The 25,666-nt window shown below is 41.2% G+C and overlaps 1 protein-coding gene across 2 annotated transcripts in view; it reads left to right on the top strand.

Annotated features, from left to right (window-relative positions):
- The window catches only part of LOC122563329 (ankyrin repeat- and BTB/POZ domain-containing protein 3-A-like), a 44,418-nt gene extending 19,585 nt beyond the window's left edge, over positions 1-24,833 (top strand). Inside the window, exons 3-17 of one of the 2 annotated variants that reach the window (XM_043717066.2) lie at positions 2,719-2,923; positions 4,061-4,213; positions 5,366-5,531; positions 7,676-7,765; positions 8,390-8,491; positions 10,065-10,152; positions 13,132-13,267; positions 13,712-13,932; positions 14,276-14,451; positions 15,408-15,513; positions 16,616-16,718; positions 21,370-21,460; positions 21,790-21,858; positions 22,385-22,498; positions 23,321-24,833. In XM_043717066.2, coding sequence (XP_043573001.2) covers positions 2,719-2,923; positions 4,061-4,213; positions 5,366-5,531; positions 7,676-7,765; positions 8,390-8,491; positions 10,065-10,152; positions 13,132-13,267; positions 13,712-13,932; positions 14,276-14,451; positions 15,408-15,513; positions 16,616-16,718; positions 21,370-21,460; positions 21,790-21,858; positions 22,385-22,498; positions 23,321-23,524 — 2,024 coding nt within the window. In that variant the 3' untranslated portion in view covers positions 23,525-24,833. Of the gene's footprint in view, positions 1-2,718; positions 2,924-4,060; positions 4,214-5,365; positions 5,532-7,675; positions 7,766-8,389; positions 8,492-10,064; positions 10,153-13,131; positions 13,268-13,711; positions 13,933-14,275; positions 14,452-15,407; positions 15,514-16,615; positions 16,719-21,369; positions 21,461-21,789; positions 21,859-22,384; positions 22,509-23,320 lie in introns of both variants that reach the window. The other variant, XM_043717067.2, reaches the window with a different exon arrangement.
- The last annotated feature ends 833 nt before the right edge of the window (positions 24,834-25,666 follow it).

Genomic DNA, 25,666 nt, shown 5'->3' with positions numbered 1-25,666 from the left:
AACCTTTCCAAAACTTCCACATCTTTCCTATAAAGAGGTGACCAGAACTGTACTCAATACTCCAAGTGCAGTCGTACCAGAGTTTTGCACCAGAAGCATGAGCTCTGAAACTCAATCCCTCTGCTAATAAAAGTGAACACACCATATGCCTTCTTAACAGCCCCATCAACCTGGGTGGCAACCTCAGGGATCTATGTCCCTGAACACTGAGATCTCTCTGTTCTTCTGCACTACCAAGAATCCTACCATTAGCCCCAGGACTCTGTATTCCTGTTACTCCTTCCAAAGTGAATCACCTCATACTTTTCCACATTAAACTCCATTTGCCACCTCTCAGCCCAGCTCTGCAGCTTATCTATGTCCCTCTGTAACCTACAACATCCTTCAGCATGATTCACAACTCTATCGACCTTATTGTCATCTGCAAATTTACTAATCCATCCTTTTACACCCTCATCCAGGTCATTTATAAAAATGACAAACAGTGGCCCGAAAACAGATCCTTGCGGTAACTAAACTCCGGGATGAACATTTCCCATCAATCACCACCCTCTTTCTTCTTTCAGCTCACCAATTTCTGATCCAAACTGCTAAATTACCCTCAATCCCATGCCTCCGTATTTTCTGCAATAGCCTACTGTGGTAAACATTATCAAACGCCTTACTAAAATCCATATACACCACATCAACCACTTTACCCTCCTCTACCTGTTTGGTCACCTTCTTAACGAACTCAATAAGGTTTGTGAGGCATGATCTACTCTTCACAAAACCATGCTGACTATACCTCATCAACTTATTTCTCTCTAGATGATCATAAATCCTATCTCTTATAATCTTTTCCAGCACTTTACCCACAACAGAACTAAGAGTCACAGGTCTTTAATTACCAGTGTTGTCTGTACTCCCCTTTTTGAACAAGGGGACAATATTTGCTATCCTCCAGTCTTCTGGCACTATTCCTGTAGACAATGATGACATAAAGATCCAAGTCAAAGGCTTTGCAATTTCCTCTTTAGCTTCCCTGAGAATCCTAGGATAAATCCCATCCGGCCCAGGGGACTTATCCATTTTCACACTTTCTAGAATTGCTAACACCTCCTCCTTGTGAACCTCAATCCCATCTACTCTAGTAGCCTGTATCACAGTATTCTCCTTGACAATGTTGTCTTTTTCCTGTGTGAATACTGACGAGAAATATTCATTTAGTGCTTCCCCTATCTCCTGTGACTCCACACACAACTTCCCACTATTATCCTTGATTGGCCCTAATCTTACTCTCGTCATTCTTTTATTCCTGATATACCTATAGAAAGCCTTAGGGTTTTCCTTGATCTATCCCCCAACGACTTCTCATGTCCCCTCCTGGCTCTTCTTAGCTCTCTCTTTAGGTCATTCTGTCTAACTTATAACTCTCAAGTGCCCTGAGCCTTCACATCTCATCCTAACATAAACCTTCTTCTTCCTCTTGACAAGAGATTCAACTTCTTTAGTAAACCACAGCTCCCTCGCTTGACCACTTCCTCCCTGCCTGATGGTACATACGCATCAAGGACACGCAGTAGCTGTTCCTTGAATAAGCTCCACGTTTCAATTGTGCCCATCCCCTGCAGTTTCCTTCCCCAATCCATGGGTCCTAAATCTTGCCTAATCACATCATAATTGCTTTTCTCCCAGCTATAACTCTTGCCCTATATACCTATAAGTATATACCTAACCCTTTCCATCACTGAAATAAACATAACCAAGTTGTGGTTACTATCACCAAAGTGCTCACCTATCTCCAAATCTAACACCTAGCCTGATTCATTGCCTAGTACCAAATCCAATATGGCCTCACCCCTGGTTGGCCTGTCTACATACTGTGCAAAAGTGAGGACTGCAGATGTTGGAGATCAGAGTCAAGATTACAGTAGTACTGGAAAAGTACAGCAGGTCACGTAGCATCCGAGGAGCAGGAAAATCGAAGTTTTGGGCAGGAGTCTGATGAAGGGTTCCTGCCGAAACGTCGATTTTCCTGCTCCTCGGATGCTGCCTGACCTGGTTTTCCAGCGCCACTGTAATGTCTACATATTGTGTCATACTATCTACATCCTGTAGTGATGAGATCGCAATTATGTAAGCTTTTTTGTCTTTCTGTATCCTGGATTCATTCAGAGTTGGAGCTATACTTATCTCAGGAATATGGTATATAATCCTTCATGCTACTGAACGGTGTCTTGGAGATGATTGGAATATACCCAGTCTCCGATCTATATTGGCAGCAAGATCCTTAGACTGTATCTTCCAAACCCACAGCCACTTCCATCTCGAAGGACAAGGGCAGCAGATATGTGGAACACCACCACCTGCAGGTTCCCTGCAAGCTGTTCACCATTCTGACTTGGAACTGCATCACTGTTCTGCAGTGTTGCTGGGTCAAAATCCTGCAATTCCCTCTCTAACAGCATTGTGGGTGTACCTACAGCACATGGACTACAACTCAAAAATGCAGCTCACCACTACCTTCTCAAAGGCAACTAGGGATGGGTGGTAAATGGTGGCCTAATCGATGACACCCATATCCTATGAGAGAATAGAAAGCCATATCCTATGAGAGAATATAGCTGGTGCAGTATAGTTTCTGTTTGATGACAAGATTCCATTACCCCTCTCCTCAGTGTTGTTGCACTAATGTCATGTGGAATTGGCTCTAACTATTCTGCTTCTATTCCACAGGTGACCTGGTCTCACAAGCAATGTATTACTTCCATCAATTTGGTGCAAAGTACCATGGGAAGGGATTTCAGCTCCATTTCAAAAAGGGACCGTACTCCTGGGAGCCGGAGGCGCTTCATGGGCTCTTTTACTATATGCACTGCCCTCATCTGGAGTGGGAGAATCCCAACACTGAGCCACCACAAATAAAACTGGGCAGTGAGAGGTGAGACAGTTAAAATTGGAACTTCTCAAAAATGCCCAAACTGATTAATTCTACAATTTGCTGAGCTGAGTCACTCTGGGAAAACACCATATTTTCCACAGGGCTTTTAGTTATTTGAACATTTCCAGTTTTGCATGTTTTAGGAAATCTGAACCACACCAACAAATTAGAGCATTGTAAAATCTGCTGCTCCCTCTCCTCAAAGTTCTGAAAGCATGAAACAGAGATGCAAACTCAACCACAATATAAATCTAAGTCTGACTCAAGCCAGATCTCTGCTGTCAGCTTTAGCCCCCTTCATAGCTCAAAGACTGAAACAGATACCAATAAACTAAGATTGACTTTCAGCAGCTCACTGTTTCTCGAAGTTACTTTATTGTTATTTTGAAACAATAAGCTGTGAAAGGGAAATGATGTTTGGTTTGCACATTTATCAAATGCTCCTGAGATTAAACAGTATCATTGAACTCGATCTTTTATAGTTAAAACACCATTCAGAGATATGATAAACAATTTACATAACTGTTGAGTTCTTATTGAATGATGATTGCTGCTAGAAGTGAAAAATCTTTGAAGTTGGGTAGGATGCAAGATATGGTAACCACTGACCCTGCATGTGAAGAGAGGTGACGATCATTATCTTAGTTCATGCAGCTTAAATCACGGATGTTCAAACTGTATAGTCAGCTTATAAAATTTCCCAACCGAGATGGGAAATTCCCCCCCTCTTTCTATGAGAGTGGTAATAGGGTTTGGTGATAAACCAAAGAGACAGATTTTGACAATTGATTTCATTGGCCCCAAAGGTTTTGAGAAGTGCTACACCAAGGGACATTATCAATATAGGTAGAGGTTAGCTGAACATGCTGTCTCCATCTCGTGGCTTGCACAGTTTGAAATAACTTGGGCAGAATTATTTTCTAAGATCTTCCTCTGAATGTATTGTGCAGACCTGGAGCCAGTGCAGAGAGACATACACAACATGCATGTTTGAAGGTCCGCTTTGCCATGCTACCATTAGAAGGTGCTTGTTGAATGTCCACTTAATAGCTTCTGAAGTGAGGAGGAGTCCAGGTCAAATGCATATCCATGTTCTCATGGCTTGTGTTGTCTTTGTGTGTATTTCTTTCCCTTCAGACCATATGAGATTCTCCCACCAGTGGTCGAGTGGATCAGGGTATGTATTGCTCAGGCGGATCACAGATGCAGTCTCACAGTGGATGTTGGTGACCTTCGGCAGGCGGCCAGGCTTCTACTTCCAGGTGTAGACTCTGAACCCCGACAACTCCGGTGAGCAAAGCTTCATTAACTCAAACTTTGCATATAAATGGGTGAAGATAAAGATAAAGCTGATCGCTACTTGAATAAAGTTTTGAGAGGTTGAATGACCCATTGCTGTTTATATGTTAAGCGCACAGAGAGAATGGAGAACCCCACTGATACTGATCCTTGATGTAATGGAGGTGCATTTTATTCAACATAATCCTATTCCCTTGGTTCCCAACTCACCAGTTGGAACAACACTCTTGATGTTGTGTAATGATTACCCAATTATCATGAAAACCTAAATTGTATCTTAAATTTCTGAAAGACATGGACATGTTAAAGTATTCTTCCCATGGGATATTTCTATTGTGCCAGTGTTGGAAATGTGAAAGCCAATGTTGTGCAGAAGAAAGTCCCATTACTACAATGAGATAAATGATCAGGACCCACTTTTAATGATATGAATGAAAGATAAATATTGCCCAGCCACTGGGGAGAACTTGCTGCCTTTCTTCGAAAGCGTCTTGCCTTCCACCTGAGAAGGAAGACGGGCTTAATTTAATGTCAGTTCTGAAAGTTGGAGCTTCTGTTGGTGTAGCATTTTGTCTGCATGGAATTGGAGTGTCTGCTTGGATTGTGTGCTCAGATCTCTGAACCGCTGCGCTGAGTGTTTTGTCAACTGAGCCACAATTGATTTGTGAAGTATTTCGGATGGGACATTGGAATAGTAATGTTACACAGATCCTGTAGAAATTCAGCCAGTTAATGTTCAACATTGGAGCTGAAAGGAATATATGCAGTTGAGAAGAAATCTTTTCTTGTAGGAGCAGGTGTAAGCCATTCAGCCCCATAAATCTGCTGTGCCATTCTAAATCATAGTTAATCATCTAGCTCAGTGCCGTAATTCCCATGCTATCCCCTTATCCTTTAGTGTCTTTGGCAAATAGAAATCTCAATCTCTGTCTTGAACTTAATGATTGAACTTCCACAGCCCTCTGATGTTGAGAATTCCAAAGATTCACAGCTCTCTACGTGAAGAGGTTCTGACTAATCTCTGTCCTAAGTGGCCTGTGTTCCCTGATTTTGGACCTTAGAGCCAAGGGAAACAGAATTTAATCTATGTTAAAATTTAATACATCAAAATGAATCTCACTTATTTTTGTTTGATTCTGACAGGATTAACAGCATTTTATATCCATCCCGTGGACTGGACACCAAGGAGGCAGAACTGAAACTGAGACAGAACCTGGGTTTCCAGATGTTGAACTCCGGTCGCACTGATTTGGTGAAAGCAGCTGCTGCATTGCTGGGACCAGAGGGACTCAATACTCTTAGTGAGCAGGTAGGGAGAGGACAGTCAGTAATATATTCCTTAGAGCAGAGGAGATTGAGAGGGAACATGATTGACATGTGTAAAATTATGAGGGGTATAGATACGATAAACAAGAAGAAACTTGTCCCCTTAATGAAAGGATTACTGACCAAGGGTCATAGATGTAAGGTAAGGGGCAGAAGGTTTACTTGAGATGTGAGGAAAATGGTTTCACCCAGAGGTGTGAATCTGAAACTCACTGCCTTACTATTTTCTTAACTGAAGTGTCTGAAAACTCAGTTAGAGGCAATATTAATAGATGTCAACAAGAGTGCATCAGATTCTAAAACAGGCAATAATTAAACAGTTGCCCGCATACTCATGATTGAAACATTTGGAAGGGATTAGATTAGATTCCCTACAGTGTGAAGGAGTATTTAAATGTGCACTCGCAATGTCAAGGCATACCAGGCTATGGGCCGAATGCTGGGAAATGGGATTAGAATAGTTAGGGGTTGCTTTTGACCAGTACTGACACATTGGGTAAAAGGGCCTTGTACGGTGCTGTAAATTTCTGATTATATGATTCTATTGTTAATTTAAGGTTAAAACATATTAGTAGGTTGAATTGGTTTAAACTGGGTCCTGCAAATATAATACTAGCTTTGATCAGCAGTGCCACTCCTTCCTGAGTAATTCAGGAAAAGTGAAGGTAGGAGGCAAAGGTTGGTGAGAAAACATTGGAAAAGGATACTACTAGGAGTGGGGCCTTCATGATTATTTGATAACATAAAGACCTAAAGCAAGAAACTCAATCACTTAATTGAATTGTAAAATCTGACTAACTATGTATGGGTAATGAAATTACTATAAAATGGGGAACAAAGCTCTTGTTTTATTTCTCATTTCGGAGAACAGGAAGTAGCAGCTAATCCGGCACGGTGGCTCAGTGGTTAGCACTGCTGCCTTACGGCATCAAGGTCCCAGGTTCAATTCCAGCCTCGGGTGACTGTTTGCGTGGAGTTTGCACATTCTCCTTGTGTGGGATTGCTCTGATTTTCTCCCACAGTCCAAAGATGTGCAGGTCAGGTGGATTAGCCATGCTAAATTGCCCATAGTGTTAGATGCATTAGTCAGAGGAAAGTGGGTCTGGGTGGATTACTCTTCGGAGGGTCTGTGTGGACTTGTTGGGCCGAAGGGCCTATTTCCACACTGTAGGGAATCTAATCTAATCCCTTCCAAATGTTTCAATCATGAGTATGCGGGCAACTGTTTAATTATTGCCTGTTTTAGAATCTGATGCACTCTTGTTGACATCTATTAATGTTGCCTCCAACTGAGTTTTCAGACACTTCAGTTAAGAAAATAGTAAGTCAAATTGATAATTCAGTTGTGCATTCAAACAGGATGAAACATCATGTACATTAGGGGTCGTTTTCTACGATGCCATTGTCTGAATGTAGTAGCCAGTATTAATCAGATTTTTCTGAATAAAATGTTTTTAAAAAATGGAGAAATCTGATAAAAGTCTACATAAACTCAACAGGCAAGATGGACAGTGAGTTTGTTCGTACACATGGAGAATAGGAGAGGTCAGATTGAACATCAGTGCAACATTCAAGTCGCTGTACCTCCATTAATCACTGTCCAGAACAAGACATGACCACATCTCCTTGCAAAGTCAACATTCCACACATTTCCATGATGCTTACTGTAAGCAGGATATACTTCATACTTCACCAGAGTATCTGATGAGACAGGAGGTATCTCTTGTTGTGTGATATTTCACTATGCCATCGATCCAACTGACACTGCATTTTCCTAGTTTACATCTCAACCCAGCATGGTCTAATGTTCTCTTTTCTGCCTCATTATTCAAATATATGAATGTTTCCTTCAACCACCTTCATTTCTGCTACAGTTGCTGAACCCTTGGGGGTGTTTTGTAGTGCAGTATAAGCTTGCATTTGATAAATTGCACACGTTCTTTGGGAGCAAGAATTGAGTTAATCAACTTAGTATGGTAATGTGTTACTTAGTCTCTGCTTCTCCCTTTGTGTGAAAGTGATCTCTAAAATTTGCCTTTGAGCATGAGCTCCATGAGTTCAGAGGACAGCTTAACCTCAGAATTGGTTATTTACTGGGGATGATCAAATGCTGTTTCTTCTGTTCAGGGATTGACTCCACTGATGTATGCAGCGAGCAGTGGAGATGAGGCCATGGTCCAGGTTCTGCTAACCTCTGGAGCAGACATTGATATTCAGGTAAGATATTAGATTACTTACATTGTGGAAACAGGCCCTTCAGCCCAACAAGTCCACACCGACCCACCGAAGTGCAACCCACCCAGACCCATTCCCCTAACACTACAGGCAATTTAGCATGGCCAATTCACCTAACATACATATTTTTGGACTGTGGGAGGAAACCGGAGCACCCGGAGGAAATCCACACAGACACGGGGAGAATGTGCAAACTCTACAATCAGTCACCTGAGTCGGGAATTGAACCCAGATCTCTGGCGCTGTGAGGCAGCAGTGCTAACCACTGTGCCATCGTGGTAACTGGCACATTGCCTTCACATGAAAGTGCATCCAAAGAAGTCATTGCATTTCACAAGAGTAACCTATGGGGTGAACGTATAACAAATCAACCCTAGTCCAAATGCGGGATATTCCTGTTAAACCTGGACCCTGACACAGTGTCACAGCAAATCATGTTTGACCATTTATACCTGATCTCCCTGATGTTTAATGAACTGTGTCAGCTTTAATTTGGATGCCTCTATATAAACAATGATCCAGTGTTCAAACAGACTAAATATTGATTATTTCTACACTGACTTGCTCAGCTTGAGAAATTCCTAAACTGTCATGCTTGATTTTCAGGTGCCAGGTTATTCTCAGCAGTGCCCATCTGTCCATACAGAGACTAGACACTGGACTGCTCTCACTTTTGCAGTTGCATTTGGTCATCTGTCAATCACACAGGTACAAGAGTGTGTCAATTTTGTAGATTTAGTTGAGTAAACATTGAGTACTTCCAACTTTCCATGGATTAATGAAGGGTAATTTCAGATGTTGGAGATTGTGCCATTGTTTGAGAGATTTTGATTTACCTCAGGGGCAGGGTTTTTAGAAGCAGTTCAAGGATGTTAGGCACATCAAATTTGTTGCTCTCTTTGGGGCTAACCCATCTCCCCAGATCATATAACTACTCTCCATTTCTCCATGTTGTCAACCATGTCTCAGTGAATCACACTGTTCTCTGAGTCTGATGTTTGTCTCTGTAAATCCCATCTTAGATACTTGATCTCATAAATTAAATTCACACTCCTGTGCGGTACTGAGGGAGTGCCACATAATTGTCAGTGATGCCTGTTGCGTAAGAATTTAAACCAAGGCTCTGATTGCCCTTTCAGGTGAATGCAAAGCATTCCATGGCACTGTTTTGAAAAAGAGTAGTGAAGCTATGCCTATTTTTGACCTAATCTTCTTCAACTGCTCCATCAAAGACCTTCCCTCCTTTCATAAGGTCAGAAGTGAGGATGTTCACAAATTTCACAGTGCTCAGCATCATTAATGACTCCTCAGATACTGAAGCAGTCTGTCAATGTATATGTAACAAGACCTGATCTATGTTCAGGCTTGGGGTCATAGTGGGCTAATTCACAATATACAATTGTCAGGCAATTACCAGCTCCAGCAAGAGAGATCTAACCAACTTCCCATGACATTCAACAGCACCATTATAACAATAAACCTTCTGCGACTTATCATTGACCATAAGTTGAATTGGACCATTCATCCCTTTGAGCTCGTTCTGTTATTCAGTTAGATTATAAAATCCATTTATCAGCCTTAGCTTCATAATTTCTAGATTGATTGAACAAAATTGATCTGTTGAAAATTCCATTGGAAGACCAGCACCCTCAACATTTGGAAGTTTCTGTTTTCCACAACTTGTGTATTTCACTTCTGAACAGCCCAACTCTAGTCTTCCTGTTATCTTAACCATTCTCACACCCTTACTGGAGAAGCACTTCGCTGTCTCCATCCAATCAATCACCTTACTTTTTTAAAATACCTCAACTGGACCAAGCTGCATATTTGATGGAGAAGGACATAAATGGTGGGCACAGGGTGAAATCTGATGGATAGGGATATTATAGAACTAAAAAAGGACTGCAGAAGAATGAAGTTTCTCATGGAGTAGATAAGAATGGAGGGGGCAGGCTGTGAATGGAGGGAGACAGGGACAATTTGTGATTGGAAGGATACGTAGGCAGGGTAGGAATGGAGGGATACAGAGGGCAGAGGGGACTAGAGTTTACATCATGCAGGGAGGAACCGAGGGACACGGGGACTTGATGGGACTAGAAATAATTAAAGTGGAGAATTCTCAGGTGAGCTAAAGGCAGACAGAGAGGGTGGAATGGCCTGTCTGTTTTTGCCTGTAAATATTATTTCTCTGTATGTAATTGAGTGTAATTCTATGTAAGTGATTAAGTCTACACTTGCAATGTTGTCCTCTGTGTGACATTCTCTCTGTGTGCCTGTGCAGTTGCTATTGGATGCTGGGGCCCACGTCGATGGCTGTATTAGTGAAGGAAATTGGTCTGAAACACCTCTACAGCTGGCAGCCGCAGCAGGTACACAATAGCTAGGGGAAGGGTCAGTGTTGGGAAGGGAATAGAGAGAGTGGATCTGACCCTTTCAGCAAGATCTGTTGCAGTGATGACAGAAGCCTTTCATTCGGTTGCCTCTATACCTTTCACATTTGTGCCGTAGTCAGTGTATATATTAAAGCAAATGCCCTAATAATAGATCACAGTTTGGTGATGTGGAAAAGGTTATCTGAATTTTTAACTAAATTATAAATACATTTGATGTAAATTGGAATTGAACATCTCATCTCAGGTCCTGTCAAAAAGGCTGCATCATAAAGAAGTTGCATCCTGTTTTTTAAATTACTTTCTTAAACATAATCCCTTCCTTGGATTTCTACTGACTGAGCTGGTTGAGTCCTGAAGGATGTAGCTGCAAGACTAGATCTGAAGCAAGTGGTGAGAGGACCAATACAAGGGAATGAAACTTGCTTGACCTTGTCCTCATCAGCCTATCTATTGCAAATAGATCTGTCCACGACAGCAGTGATATAAGTGACCACCATACAGTCCATGTGCACACAAAACTCCCATCTTCAAACTGAGGGCATGTTTTGTATTTTGTGCAGGGCTACCAGTATGCTAAATAAGAAAGATTTAGGACAGATCTGACAACATAAAACTGGACATCCATGAATCAGCTGAAACAATCTATAACCATGTGACTTGGCATATTCCCCCACCCTCCCACTGCCATCAAGCTGGACAATTGGTGGAATTTCAATGTCAAGGGCAGGAGAGTATACACCCACTATACCTAAAAATGAGATGGCAACATTTTACTCTTTTATGAAATGTGGTAACACTGGCTGGGTGAGAGGTTATTGTCCATCCCTGGTGAAACTACAATGCAAGATAACACAAACATGCAGCCATACAGTCGAAGCAACACGTGATCGACATAGCACAGCAATTCCTCAAATAACAGATTATTTCTACGCTGTCCAGTTCAGTCACAAACAGTTATAAATAGTAGTGAACCAGAGAAGAAGGTACATCATTATCTCCAACCTCAATGTTGGGAGAGTTCAGCACATCAGTGCAAAAGAATTGGGTGAAGCATTTGCAACAAACTTCAGCCAGAAGTGCTGAGTAGCTGATCCAACTCAGCATATTTGAAGTCCCAAATTGGTGTCAGTCTTCAGTTGATTCACCTCGCTCCATGTGATATCAAGAAATGGTAGAAGACACGGGATACTGTCTTGGTCCAAACATGAATGATGAAGCAGGTTTGCAGAGGCAAAGTGAAAGCAATTGTCTTTGATGTTAACGTTGGGTATCAAGAAGCTGCAGAAAAACTAGAGTCAATGGGAATCGAGGAAAGCTCTCCACTGGTGGAGTAATAACTGACACAAAGTAAGATGATTTGGTGGTTTCAGCTTCAGGACAGCTCTGCAGTAGTTCATCAAGGTTATCTCATAGGTCAACCAGCTTCAGCTGCTTTATTAATTATCTTCCCTGAATAATAAGGTTAGAAGTGGCAGTGTTTACTGCTGATTGCACTATTATTTTCTAGTTCCTTAAATATTGAAGCAGTTCATGACCATATGCAGAAAGACCCAGACAACATGTAGGCTTCAACATTAGGCTGAACATCACGAGAGTGCTAGGCAATGTTTATATCCAACAAGAGAGAAGCTAACCATCTGTCTGACAATTAATGGTATTATCATCACTGACATCCACACTTATCAACATTCTAAGGGTTACTATTGGTCAGAAGCCACCAATGTAAATACAGCAGCTACAAAAGCAGGTCATAGGCTGGAACTCTACAGTGAATAATTCATCGTCTGATTTCCCAAAGTTTGCCCACCATCCAAAAGGCACAAGTTAGGAGTGTGATGGAATATTCTCCACTTACCTAGAAGGGTGCAGCTCCCACAACACTCAAGGAGTTTAACATAATTTAGGACAAAGCACCTCGCTTGATTGGCTCTCCATTCACCACCTTCAAATTCCCTATTTCCACCACTGATGCACAGTGGCATCAGTGTGTACCATCTACAAAATGTACTGCAACAGCTCACCGAGGCTCCTTTGACAATACTTTCCAAAACTCTCAAAGGACAAGGGCAGCAGATGCATGGGAACACTATTATCTTCAAATTTCTTCCAAGTCACATTTGGAACCATATTGCTGTTCCTTCAGTGGTGCTCCTCCCTAATACTGTTGGTGTTTCTACATCATATGGAATGCAGCTGTTTGAGAAGCGGGCTCATTACCACCTTCTCAAGGTCAACTAGGGATGAACAATAAGTTCTACCCTTATCGATGACTCTCATCACATGAATGATTTTTTTTAAAAAACGAGCAAACATCACATGCCCTTGTCTAGATCTCAGTGTTTAACATGCCTTTTCATCTTATACTACATACTATGTATAGGAAGCCATTTCCAACAAAATTGTACAAGATATCTTCCCTGTATATCCCACATTATAAGATGACCTTCCCTGTAATAGAGAGAGGCAATGGCCTAGTAGTATTATCACTGAATTGTTAATCCAGAGGCCAGGTAATAATCTGGGGACCCATGCTCAAATTCCACCATGATAAAAAACAAAATCTGGAATTAAGAGTTGACTGATGGCCACAAATCCATTGCTGATTGTTGGGAAAACCAATCTGGCTCACTAATGTCCTTTAGGGAAAGGAACTGCCATCCTTACCTGGTCTGGCCTACATGTAACTCCAGCTCCATGGCAATACTGTTGACTCTTACCCTCTGGATAGTTAGGAGTGGGCAATAAATATTGGCCTGGCCAGTGATTCCATCGACCTGTGAATGAGTATTTTGATATAAACTAAGTTATGAAATGTCATTTTCTCTATTAAACATAGATTCTAAACTATCTCTTCACCATACCTATAGATAATATCCTCCCTTGCTGAGGAATGCCCCCCTCTCCTGTAGTCCTTTATCTACTGTGCCCTTCTTATTCTCATTCTGTTGTTTACAGGTCACCTAGATCTGGTCAGTTTGCTATTGGCAAAAGGAGCTGATCTCCTGGCTGGATGCACTGGTAAAAATGGAGTTACTGCATCTTTGCAAGGAATTACTAACCCCTTCAGTCAGGCTGCTGCCCATGGACGCAGGTGAGATATGAGAATAGGCTCACTACTTCTACTAGGTGAGAGTAACAGAAGCTGTTGTATCAGAGAACCTGTATTTGGGGTGTGGTAGTTTATAGAATTTTCCTTAGCCTGTGATTGCTGCAGGGTAGGGTGAGTGTTGCAGTTGAGAACAATATACTATGATCAGAATGAGAAGGACAGTGTCATAACTGAGAGTTTTATAGTAAGGGTGTGGTGTGATAAAGAGAGATATAGCTATAGCTGGGAAACCTTTTAATGAGGGACTGGAAGTACTTGTGAGTAGTTTGCCCTGTGTGCTGATCATTTCCAGTCAAAGATACATTGTCTTTCACTGATTAAAGTGCAGTGTTGTATTTAGTTATATAGAATCGTAGAATCATACAACATGGAAATATATATTTTGTATTTTTCTGCTAACACACTCTGTTTTACATTGTTGCTCAGGAATGTGTTACAGAAGCTTCTGTCACAGCCAGACACCCAAAAAAGTGACATTATGTCCTTGGAAGACATCCTTGCTGAAGGGGCAGAGATCAGCAACCAGCAGGCTCTGAAATCTGGGGTAAATCGCAGCAGTAAAGCTCAGAGGAAAGCTCTGCGCGATGCCCTGAATCAGAGTGCTGAACATAATTACCTTGACATCACCGTAGAGTTACACAACCATGGTGAGTACAGTACTTCATCACATGCTAACACAGTAACCTCTCTTTAAACTCTCACAACAGATTTCTTCTTATCGTGCACTCTCTCTTTAGCTGCTTTGGAAACTCTGGCCTGTCTGGTACCATAGTGAATTGAATAATTCTCAACCCTCGCTCATCTTTTTATAGATTACAGACTTGATCTAATTACCTGTGCTGTGGTTATGTAAAATATGTACATGTCAGGTATGCTTGTGCCTCAGGTAAAGATCTGTAGCTTTTTCATTGGAGGTGGTGGAGATGGTGGGGATGAAGAGTGGAGAGAAAGCCTTCTCTTTTCTTAAGAGTTTGTTCTTCACACCCCAAGGTGTTCTGTGGACTCTACATTCCTGGCTGAAGTCCCTGGAAACCTCACTGATCAAACGGCAGTGGACCATAACTCTGAACTTGCTCAAGGACTTTGATTCTGTGAAGGATGTATACAGTCAAGAAATGATCACCCAAGGACTCACCCTCATGTTTGACATATTCCGCCTGAGCAAGGTACAATTTTGTCCTCATTCAACGCAACAATATTACCCAGACAAAAGTGAGGACTGCAATGCTGGAAATCTGAGTCTCGATTAGAGTGGTGCTGGAAAAGCATAGCATGTCAGGCAGCATCCGAGGAGCAGGAAAATTGACATTTCGGGCAAAAAACCTTCATTAGGAATGGAGAGATAAATGGGAGGGGGGTGAAGCTGAGGAGAAGGTAGCCAAGATAGGTGGATGGGGGTGGGGATGAAGGTGATAGGTCAGAGAGGAGGGTGGAGCAGACAACAATATTATCTGCCTGTCTCTGTTATTATAAATCTCAATCTAACAGTTTTGGCTGTTACAGGTGTTAATTTAGCAGACTCTGACAACAAAATATGAATTTCTTAATCTCCTCTACCATAGTGTGACAGTACAGATTGCACTCTCTCATTTATAAAGTTATAACACATTTTGATATTCTAAATCTCCTTGTAACCAACTCCTCTGCAGACCCATAAGGTTGTAAGAAGTAGGTACAGGAGTAGGAGTAGCCCCTTAAACCTGCTGTCACATTCAGTAAGCTCACAGTTGATCTGATTATGGCCTTACTTTCCTGCCATAATTCTTGACTCACTTGTATCAAAAAAATGTGTCAAACTCAGCCTTTGAATATATTCAATGATACAGCCGAGACTAAAAGAATTAAAAGGATTAATATATTGCTTCAAAATAAATGCTCAATTGTGATGGCTGAAAAGCATTACAAAACTCATTGAGGATATTACAGTCTCCATAAATGTGTGATAGTGAGCTTGGACAGTGCTTGGTCTACAATGTAGTATGTGAAGTTTTTAATTGTTTGACTGAACTGAGCATAAGGATTCTGAGAGTGTTGAGAGCTGAGTATATCTGCCAAGTATTGAATGAGCTGGGTACAGACCAAATGATTAATATGATGCAGTGTCTTTGTGTTACATTTTCAGAACAATGCTCTTATGCGGCAGCTGGCGGCCATCTTTAGCCATTGCTATGGGCCTTATCCTATCCCCGTGATTCAGGAGAGTGGTGAGAAGATCAAGGCTGCACCTGGTGAGTATTGTATGGTCTACTCAACAAGTGGAACAAAATGATAGCCCGACCTTCAGTAGTTATATCGACATTGCAATCCTTGCGCCACTAATGTTTTGGCATGGAGCCAGCTCATAGCTCCATTAGGAGATACTTTGCTATCTTACTATGAGTTTCTGAACAAAATATACTCCCTACTATCCGGAAAGTGCAAGGGCCGACACGGGCAGCAAAAGGGCAAGGGTGAGGCATGTGCTTTACGTTGGGTGGAGAATGCAGATATGGCCAGATTCAATGTTTTGTGTCTGAGGAAAGGACCAAAGCCAGCGCTGTTGACCAGGGAATTGCATGGCCCTTATTTCTAATGATTCTAATCTGATAATACCACCTGTATTCGGAATTTTTGAGAAGATTTGTAGCTCAGGTGGTTGATAAGTATGTATGTTAGCTTGCTGAGCTAATGTGCTGTATGTAATGTGCTGCTGTTGCATGAGATGTTGTAGGTTGTCACATTTGCAGGAGCTGGACCTACTCCTAGATGTCTCACTTCAGTTATAAGTTTCTACATTAGATCACCTTTTTCCCTCGCTGTCACAGAATGGGTCAATCCTCTTGGATAGGCTGGGGTGGCTGTAGCAGCTACTGCTCAGTTGGAACTCCACTTGTGCCTCTCTGCCGGTTGGTTTGGGGTTCCAGTCCTACTCCTGACCTGTGCACAAAAATCCAGGCAGACATTCTGTAGCAGTATTGGGGGAGTGGTACACTCCCAGAAGTGCTGTGTTTCAGATGAGATATTTAAATTGAGGCATCATCTGCCTCTTAGCCAGGTGTAATCACTGGATTCCTGCCCAATATTTACCCCTTAACTAGTGTCACTAAACAGATTGTCTGCTCATTATCACTTTGCTATTTACAGTGTGCACAGTGCTGTGCATAAATTGGCAATTGCATTTTGTTCATTATAGCAGAGATTATACTTCACTGACTGTAAAGTACTTTGAAAGGTCGGGCGATTGTGTAAAGCACTAAAGAAATGTATGTCGTTTTCTGGGGAGACACACTACTGAGATGCGGTAGGGTCAGATGGTTATAGATTTAACTCCTTGATGCTTCCTTCTTGCAGATTCCACTTTACTGAATCACCGAGAACAGTCAGACATCACATTTCTGGTGGAGGGGAAACCATTCTATGGTCATCGGGCAGTGCTGGCAGCTGCCTCATCCCGGTAAGACTTTGTGCTTTGCCACATTCTCAACCAAACAGTTTGGTACAGAGTGTTGAGGTTGGAAAAGCATATTGTGTAAACTAAAATATGATCATTATGAACTGATTCACAGTACCAAGAATGTGAGATTCTTTTGTTTTTGCAGCAACTGCAGGGTGAAGTTGCCCAATAAGTTAGTGCCAGAAACTGCTATCTGTATATTCTTGGCACAATCAATAACCTCTAAATAAAAGGGGCAGTAACTGCATTAGTATGGAATTGGCTGAGTGACAGGAAGCTGAGGTTAGTTCATACTGGACATATTTAAGGTCAGAGGAAGTCTAGTAGTCAGTAATCTAGTTTCCTCAGGTTCATTGTTGGGTCATTGCTCTTCCTCATATATATTAGTGACCTAGACTTGTGCGAACACCGCACAATTTCAAAATTTATAATGAAATACAACTTGGAGGCATTGTGAACTGTGAACGTATAACTACAAAAAGGGGACCATCAAATTAGTTGAATGGCTGGACAAGTGTTAGATGAAGTTAAGTGTGGACAAATTGGAAAAGGCAGGAAGTTGTGTTGAACATCTGTAAGGAACAGTGCAGGTTTAGCTGGAACATTGAGTTTAATTGCAAGCACCATGCTTTAGAAAGGATGTGAAGGGGTGAGGTAATGGTGCAGAGGAATTGTCACTGGTTAGTGATCCAGAGATTTTCGCAATGCTCTAAGGTCCTAGGTTTAAATTCCACCATGGCAGATGGTAGAATTAGAATTCAGGCAGCTGTAATTAATTTGTTTAATGATGACCTTTGATTGTTGTAAAATGCTGTCTGTCCTGCATGTTATTCCAGACATACTTAACTTACTAACTGAGATAGTCAAACAAGCCATTTGATTATGTCCAACTTTTAAAAGCTCTCAAAGATTGAAAGCAAATAGCCCATCAACTTAGATACCTAGAAAACACCAACTACTCCTGCCCATCAACTAGGGGCTAGTGCCAAATTGGCAAAGCAAACTCACTTACTCTTACCTATCAGACAATGTTCCTCACTCCATCCTGTCCCCCTGGCAGAACAGGCAAAGGTGATGGCGCAGTGGTATACAATCAGGAGGGAGTTCCCCTGGAAGTCATCAACATCGAATCCAGATTCAATGAAGTGTCATGGCACCAAGTCAAACATTGGCAAGGAAGCCCCCTTCGGATTATCATGAACAGACCACCTTCCTCCCAGCTGATGAATAAGTAATCATCCACATGGAACATCACTTGGAATATGCAGGGATGCAGAATATACTCTGTGTGGGCAGTTTCATTATTCTTCACTGAAAGTAGGGCTCTGAACCACCGCTGAAATAGTCAAGTCTTAATGAACAAACTCACAGAATTCTGGAGAAACACAGAAGATATGGCAGCATTTTCAGTTCTGAAGAAGAGTAAAATGGGCACTAAGTATTAACTTTGTTTTCTCGACACATTTGCTGCCAAACCTGTTGAGTTTCCCTCTTTGTTTCAGATTTCTAACATCTACTGTATTTAGTTTTTATTTGCATCCTAAACAACATGGCTGCTGGATTGATTTTGTGGAAAATATATTGGTCTTCACCTCCGGTTCCATCTTCCCATTATACCCACTGGGATAATGCACTGGAAATCAAGCCTTGCTATTCTAAGAGTTATTACAAAAGTTAAGCATTTTATAAGTAGGTAAAATTCCCCAATTTATCTGTCATTACACTCAGGCTGACCGAAAGCACAGACCAGGTTCCTGTGCTTAACAAGACTGAATATTTATTACAAATAAATAGATTCTAACTACAGATAAACAATTATAAACTGTTGACATATAATGCTACAGTTAAAACTCTAACCCCTTTATAAACTCACCCCCTCTACACATATACAGACTGATCCCTAAAAATGAATATGGGTCTAGTGGGCAGAGGGAAAGACCGGGAAGGCAGTTCAGTGTTCCCTGCCTATAGAGTTTGCTGAGATGGTCCTTTTGCTTCTAGATTTTCCTTCTCCTGGAAAATACCCCCATCTTCAAAGTTGTGTGAGCCAACATATCAGTACAAAAGATAAGGCAGAAGCACTTGCAATAATCTTCACCTAGAAGTGCCAAATCGATGATCCATCTTGGTCTTGTCCATTGGTCTCCAGCATTACAAAAATGCCAGTTTCAGCCAATTCGATTCACTCCATGAAATATCAAAAAACAGCTGGAGATACTGGATACTGCAAAGGCTATGGGCCCTGACAACATTCTGGTTATAGTACTGAATACCTGTGCTTCAGAACCTGCTGTACCGCTAACCAAGCTCCTCCAGTTTGGTTGAACACTGGCATTTCCAAACAATGTGGGAAATTGTCAAAGCATGTCCTGTGCACACAAAGCAGAACAAACCAAACCTAGCCATTTACTACTCTATCAGTCTATTCTCAGTCATAAGCAGTGATGGAAGGACTTGTTAACAATGTTCCCTCTAAGCTGGGTGTTTACACAGTCGCTTGAAGATTCTGTGCTGATGAGATGGCATACTGATGCCATTCTCTGGTATGGTTTTAGACTTATAATTTTTGAACCCACTGCTATTTCAAAGGTGTATGTAGGAGAGAAGATAATTAGAGGGAACAATGGTCATCAACAATGCTCTGAAGAAGGAATAATCTGCTCATTGACACCCAGTTTGGATACCACCAGGATCCCTCAACTCCTGACTTCCTGACTGGGCCAGTCATCAACAAAAGAGCTGCCCAGAGGTGAGGGTGACTGCCTTGGAGATCAAGATATCATCTGATTGGGTGTGGGATCAAGGATCCCTGGCAAAATTGGACATAGTCAAAATCGGGGGAAACTCTCCTCTGGCTGGGTCATACTGAGCAGAAAGGAGTATTATTGTAGTTGATGGAGATTAATCCTCTCAGCTCCAGGATCTCACTACATGACTTCCTCAGAGTCCTCTTAACCCAACAATCCTTAGCTGCTTCACTAATCACCAATCTCTCCATCATGAGGTCAGAAGTGGAAATGTTCACTGATGCTGCAACATTCAGGATCATTCATGATTCCTTAGATATTGAAGTAATCCATGATAAACACAACAAGACATGGACAATGTTTAGTTTGGACTAATAAGTGACAAGTAACATTCAAGCTACACCAATGCTGGACAATGACTATCTCCAGCAAGAGAGAATCTAACCATCACTATTAACATTCAGTTAATATATTTAGATGTTTACATACCCAATTATGGACATCCTAGATATTGCTATTGACCAGAAATTGAATTAGACAAGCCATGTTAACAATGTGGCTATGTGGCAAGGTCAAAGGCTATGAGTATTGCAGCGAAGAACTTACCTCCTGACTCCCCAAAGCTTAGCATCATCTATAAGGCACATGCTAGGGGTATGATTAAATATTTCCAAATTGCTTGGATGATTGCAGCTCCAATAACACTCAAGAAGATTGACACCATCTAGAACAAAGTAATCCACTTGATTGGCACCACATCTACAAGCATTCACTCCATTCACTACCACAGCATGTGCCATCTACAAGATGCTGCATGGAATTACAAATCGTTCTGCTATAATAGCTTTCGTTAACACAAGTTCTTTGTAATGTGATTGACGAATTGGGGACACTGTTTTCTAAAACTGTTTTCTGTCATGTGATTACATTGCCAGCACTTTAAGTGCCGTTTCTAAAGCACAATCTTTCTATACTGTGGGGTTGCACAAGAACACAACTATCGCATTATAGAAGAATCCCTGTACATCAAAGCTGCTGAGGCAGCACCTTCCACACCCAAGACCATTGTTCTCAAGAAGGACAAGAGGGGTTGAGACATGTGAACACCTCCACCTGCAAATTCCCCTCTGAGCAAACAATATCCTGACTTGCAAATACATTGCTGTTCCTTCATTGTTGCTGGATAGAAATTTGGAGCTCCCTCCTTAGCAGCGCTGTGGATGCGCCTACACTAAATGGACTGCAGCAGTTCAAGAGGCAACTCATCACAACCTTCTTAAGGGCAGTTAGGGCTGGGCAATAAATGCTAGGTCAGCTAGTGACACCCACATCCCCTGAATGGATTGTAAAAAAAAAATGCATTGGAGAGAGTGCAGAAGAGATTTACAAGTGTTTCCAGGAATGAGGAACTTGAATAATAAGGATAGATTGGAGAAGTTAGAACTGTTTTTTCTTTGAGAAGAGATGATGAGAGCTGATGTAATGGAGGTTTTCAAATTATGAAAAAGCTGGACAGAGGAGATGAGGAGAAAAAGTTGTGAAAGTTTTTTTATGGTCTCGTGTGCCCTGCCTGATTGTCTTGAACGAATCTGTCCTCTGCACATTCAAAAGGAAATTAGACTGTTATTTGGAAAGGAGCAATATGCAGGATTACAGGCAGAGTGCAGGACAATGGCAGTGAGTGAAATGCTGATTTCAAGAGCTAGTACAGATACAATGGGGCTGAATGGCCTTCTCCACTGTAATCATCCTATAATTCCTGAGTAACATTGAATCACTGGACAGGATTTCCCTGGGGAGTGTCACTGTGAATCACACTTGGTCCAATGTTTTAATTGCAGTAATGAATGATTATCTACCCAGGATACTTCCTACAGTCATGGATGTTTTTTCTCACACTTCAGGTTCAAAAAGCTAATTGCAGCCTGCCCTCTTGCTGATGCTAAGACCTGTAACCCCATTGAGATTAAGGATGTCCAGTACAATACATTCAAGGTAACTATCAATGGAACAACAAACTTTATATCGAACCAGGTAACGTGATGTTGGTAGCTAACTTAAGGTATCCTGCGAGATCTCAATCAGGAGCAGACAATCTGAATTAAATGGTGCTTCATCGTACTGCTGGTTTGTGGGACATTGCAATGTGCCATTTGCTTGCCAAACAATGGTGGTTATTTCAAAAGCACTTCATTGACTATAAAACACTTGGGATAGCGTGAAAGCAACTGTAGAAAGACACTTTTTTTTTTATTTGTTATTTTTTTTCAAGGTAGAGCTTAGTGCATAGTCTCATTTTGATTCTGTATCTTTTTCCTTGGCAGTGCATGGTTCAGTATATTTATGATGGAGGGACAGAGAGACTTAACATCAGTAAAAATCAAGCCCTGGAGGTAAGCTATCTTTTTCTGTGTGATAGTTCTCTGTACTCCACAGCTTTATATCAAAAGGATGTGCACTCAGACTGGCAATACATTCCCTTTCCCAGTGAATCAGATATTAATGGCACATTAACAGGGTGATGTGTACAAGTAACTTCACAGCTGCTGGGAAATCCAGCGAAGGATTATAGTCTGCAACACTTGGCATGGTGGGTGGATGGGTTGTGGGGACTCTGCCTAAACGGTGTGTGTAGATTTAATGCTGATTTTCTGGCAATCCTTGATGAAGATTTGGAGTAGGTTACATTAAACGCTAAATGCATGGGGGAGAATCAATGATAACATACAGTGTGTATGGGTTGTAGAAGGGGATTCAATGGTTAGGTGATTTATAAATGAAATTTAGGAAAAGATTCAATGACCAGGTAGAGACTATGATAGGGTAGAGTGGAATGGTCAGGATGATGTGATGGAGAGATGTGACTGATTTTCAGGCCTGACTTGTTTGACTGAGTGCTTATGATTTGGTCTTTTGTAGATTCTTGCAGCCTCCAGCAATTTCAAACTAAACCCTCTGGCACGCCACTGTGAGGTCATCTGTTCAAGAAACTTGACACTTGCTAACAGCCCACATATATACCAACAGGCCAAGGTAAGATGAGGTCAGCTATTCTATTGGATATTTCCCAAATTCCTTGCAATTTGATACAGTGTTCTAAATAAACACTGAGCACAGCATAAATTCACTTAAACAAATAGGAACATGATACATTTTAAATGAGTGAACATCAGTCAGGTTCTATAACATGTGGATAATTAACTATATGGATCAAATATTTGAAACAGTGACAAGGTGGTAGAGAATCTGCGAGATATGTGTTAGCTAGTGCAATAAAAAGGACATGTCTTCTCTCTATGGTTCATGGAAAAGACTCTTTTAAAAAGAGATAAAGGGAGTTGCCACTGGTGTCATGATCTATATTTACCCTTTGACCAACCGTCACTAAATGCTGTTAACAATCTTGCAATGCACTAAATTGGTGACCACCGTTTTTTACAGACTTGAACCCCGAGCTGAAAGTAACTAACCAGCTCATGTCCTCCTTATTCCCACTTCCTGAAAATGAATTCCATGCTTTTCTGGATTTTCTGACCTCCTGCGCTGAAGAGATTTGATGAACTAAATAGGGGGAAACTCTCCCCAGTGGCAGGAGGACATACTGGGCAGTAGTGCGAATAGTTGTGTTCATGTAGCAAAGCATTGTCATCTGGGATGCTTTCCATGAGAAACAATCTCAATAGTACACTTCAAGGTGGGGGGTGGTTTGACAAGTATATGAAAAGCCAAAATAGGATAATGGGGCAAGTTGGGTTGCTTTCTTAAAGGACATTCTCAATCATAATGAGCTACATGGCTTGTTCCTATTTTGTACGATGACTCTTTCTTCTGAAGATTTGATTCTATGTTGTGCAGGTTCTCAAGGCCAATGAGCTGATCGCCTACTGCAATGGATACTTCCTTAAGAACATGTTGCCTTTATTGGAACAGGACTCCTTTCAGCAACTGTTGCAGAGCCAGGCAGGGACAAATCACAGTCTTCACACAGACCTACAGCAAACACTGGCATTCAGGATGCAGGCTGTGTACCAGCCTGCTGGCAAGGAAACAACAGTGTGATTTTTAAACTTAAAATTGCGAGCTCAGGCTTTAAAGACATTGCACTTTTTTTCTAAATTAATGGAGACCTCAAGTAGCTTATATTCTCTTGAATTCAGAGTGCTGTGAAAGAGATTATGGTGTGTTTGAGAAGTTGAATCAGAGTGAGTGTCCCACATATTTTAATAAGCTAGTGGCTTGTTACTGAAATAAGAGAACCTGTGAGTGCTTCCTCAAAAACAAAATCTCTCTCTATATCCATATTTGTCTAAATTATACTCTATCAACACTCCTCTTCATACATCAGATCAGGAGATAATTTGTCAACACTTAACAAGTACCCAGCCCATATGCAGACTAAAGGAGTTCAGAGCCCATCATACTACCTATCATGAGCTCTAGTTTTCCTATCTCATCTTTGAGATTCATCATGTCATTAATAGACAATAAAGATTCATTCATTTACCTCTTTTGCAAGACCCACTCCCATGGTTCCCACTTCCCTACCATCTCTCATTTGGTCTTGTTTTCAGGATGATTTATGTCTACATCAAGGCCAATTCTCCAGCTACATGTCATCTACAGAGAGCTGTCTTCATAAGTCAGTATGCCCATGGTCTGTGGGTAGCTGGTGAGTGAGGCTTCAGATTGTAGAACACCTTCTGAGAATTGTCCCTCTCATGAAACGAGGTATCTCCACCAATCATGTTCCATGACAAACACCTTCAGCCGATGACATCAGAAATTCAAGTACTTTGGGCAGCAGAATAATAAAAAACACTTGCTTGAAATGGTCTACGTTTTAAATTTAGCACCAATAATTTAGCAACATTTTAAAATTGAACTTGCATACAACGAACTGATGTTAGAGGCTGGTTCAAAATATCTCATGGCCTCAGTAAAGTTATTTGGACACTGAATATATCACTCAGCAAAGGTTTCTGTGGTATTGGAACTCCCCACTTGCTTACAACAATTAACTAAAGACTTGGTTTATAAAGCACCTTTGACTCGCTTGGCTAATTACTAAAGGAAGAGGAAGCAAAATGCCTATTTATTATTTATGTGCAATACTGAGTGTAAATTATTGTATTCAAATGTTTCTTTTTGCTTAATTTAATATTTGGTGGATTTTCAATTTTGTAAAAATGACTGACTGTGTTAACCTGGAAAAGATTGTTAAGTTATCAAGAATGGTAGAAATATATATTTTTAATAGGAATGAAGATTGAATGAAGGATTCAAAAACTGTGAATGTATTTACAATGCTGAATGCATTGACATCTTTTCACACTGTGTGCCTTTTATAATTAAACACAGCTTGATTCTATCCTATTTTGTTGTATGATTTTGTATTTTCAATGGGCTTGGGAGGGAATGTCTGATTTCTTTATAGCTTAATTCACAAGTGACAAGAGAATTATTCTTCTGAGAAGAGGTCACTGGATCCGAAATGTCAACTCTGATTTCTCTCCACAGATGCTGTCAGTTGTGCTGAGCTTTTTCCAGTAATTTCTGTTTCTATTATTCTTCTGAGATCCTTGTTCCTGGATGACAGTGTCATATCTAGATGGTGTAAAGAAAGACTTTTTTTAAATACTATGTTGTCTTATTTAAATTGCTCCTTTTATATGAACTCTTTCTGGATTTTGAATGGCGACTGAACACATAATGGGCAAGTTGGCTGTTTCTGTAATTTCCAGTAGTTACCAGAAGAAAAGCTGCATTATCATCTCTGAGATATCACACCTATTTGTATCAACATTCCAGTCAGGACAATTCAGAAGAACCCCAGCCAATGTTCTCCATAGCCAGGTTGGTTTCAAAACAAAGCCATTGACAACCGCTATGCATGGCTTGATGCTAACTGTCCCTCAATTATCTTCAACAATACAATGGGTTTGGATGCCATTGTGTAAAGTGACTCAACCTGAAGATATAGTGACTGGGTGAGGCTGCTAGCTGAATTCATAGAATCCCTACAGAATGGAAGCAGGCTATTTGGTCCATACCAATCCTCTGATGAGAATCCTCCCAGACCCTCCCCCCTGTCCTATCCCTGTAACCCTGCATTTCCTATGGCTAATCCATCTAGTCTGCACATCTTTGGACTGTGGGAGGAAATCCATGCAGATACTGGGAGAATACGCAAACTCCACACGG

Source organism: Chiloscyllium plagiosum, unplaced genomic scaffold, assembly GCF_037043375.1.
Source record: "Chiloscyllium plagiosum isolate Xiang-an unplaced genomic scaffold, Cpla_swu_hap1 HiC_scaffold_26, whole genome shotgun sequence".
NCBI lineage: Eukaryota > Metazoa > Chordata > Chondrichthyes > Orectolobiformes > Hemiscylliidae > Chiloscyllium > Chiloscyllium plagiosum.
Note: the sequence above shows the minus strand (reverse complement) of the source record. Positions and strands in the feature narration are given on the sequence as shown.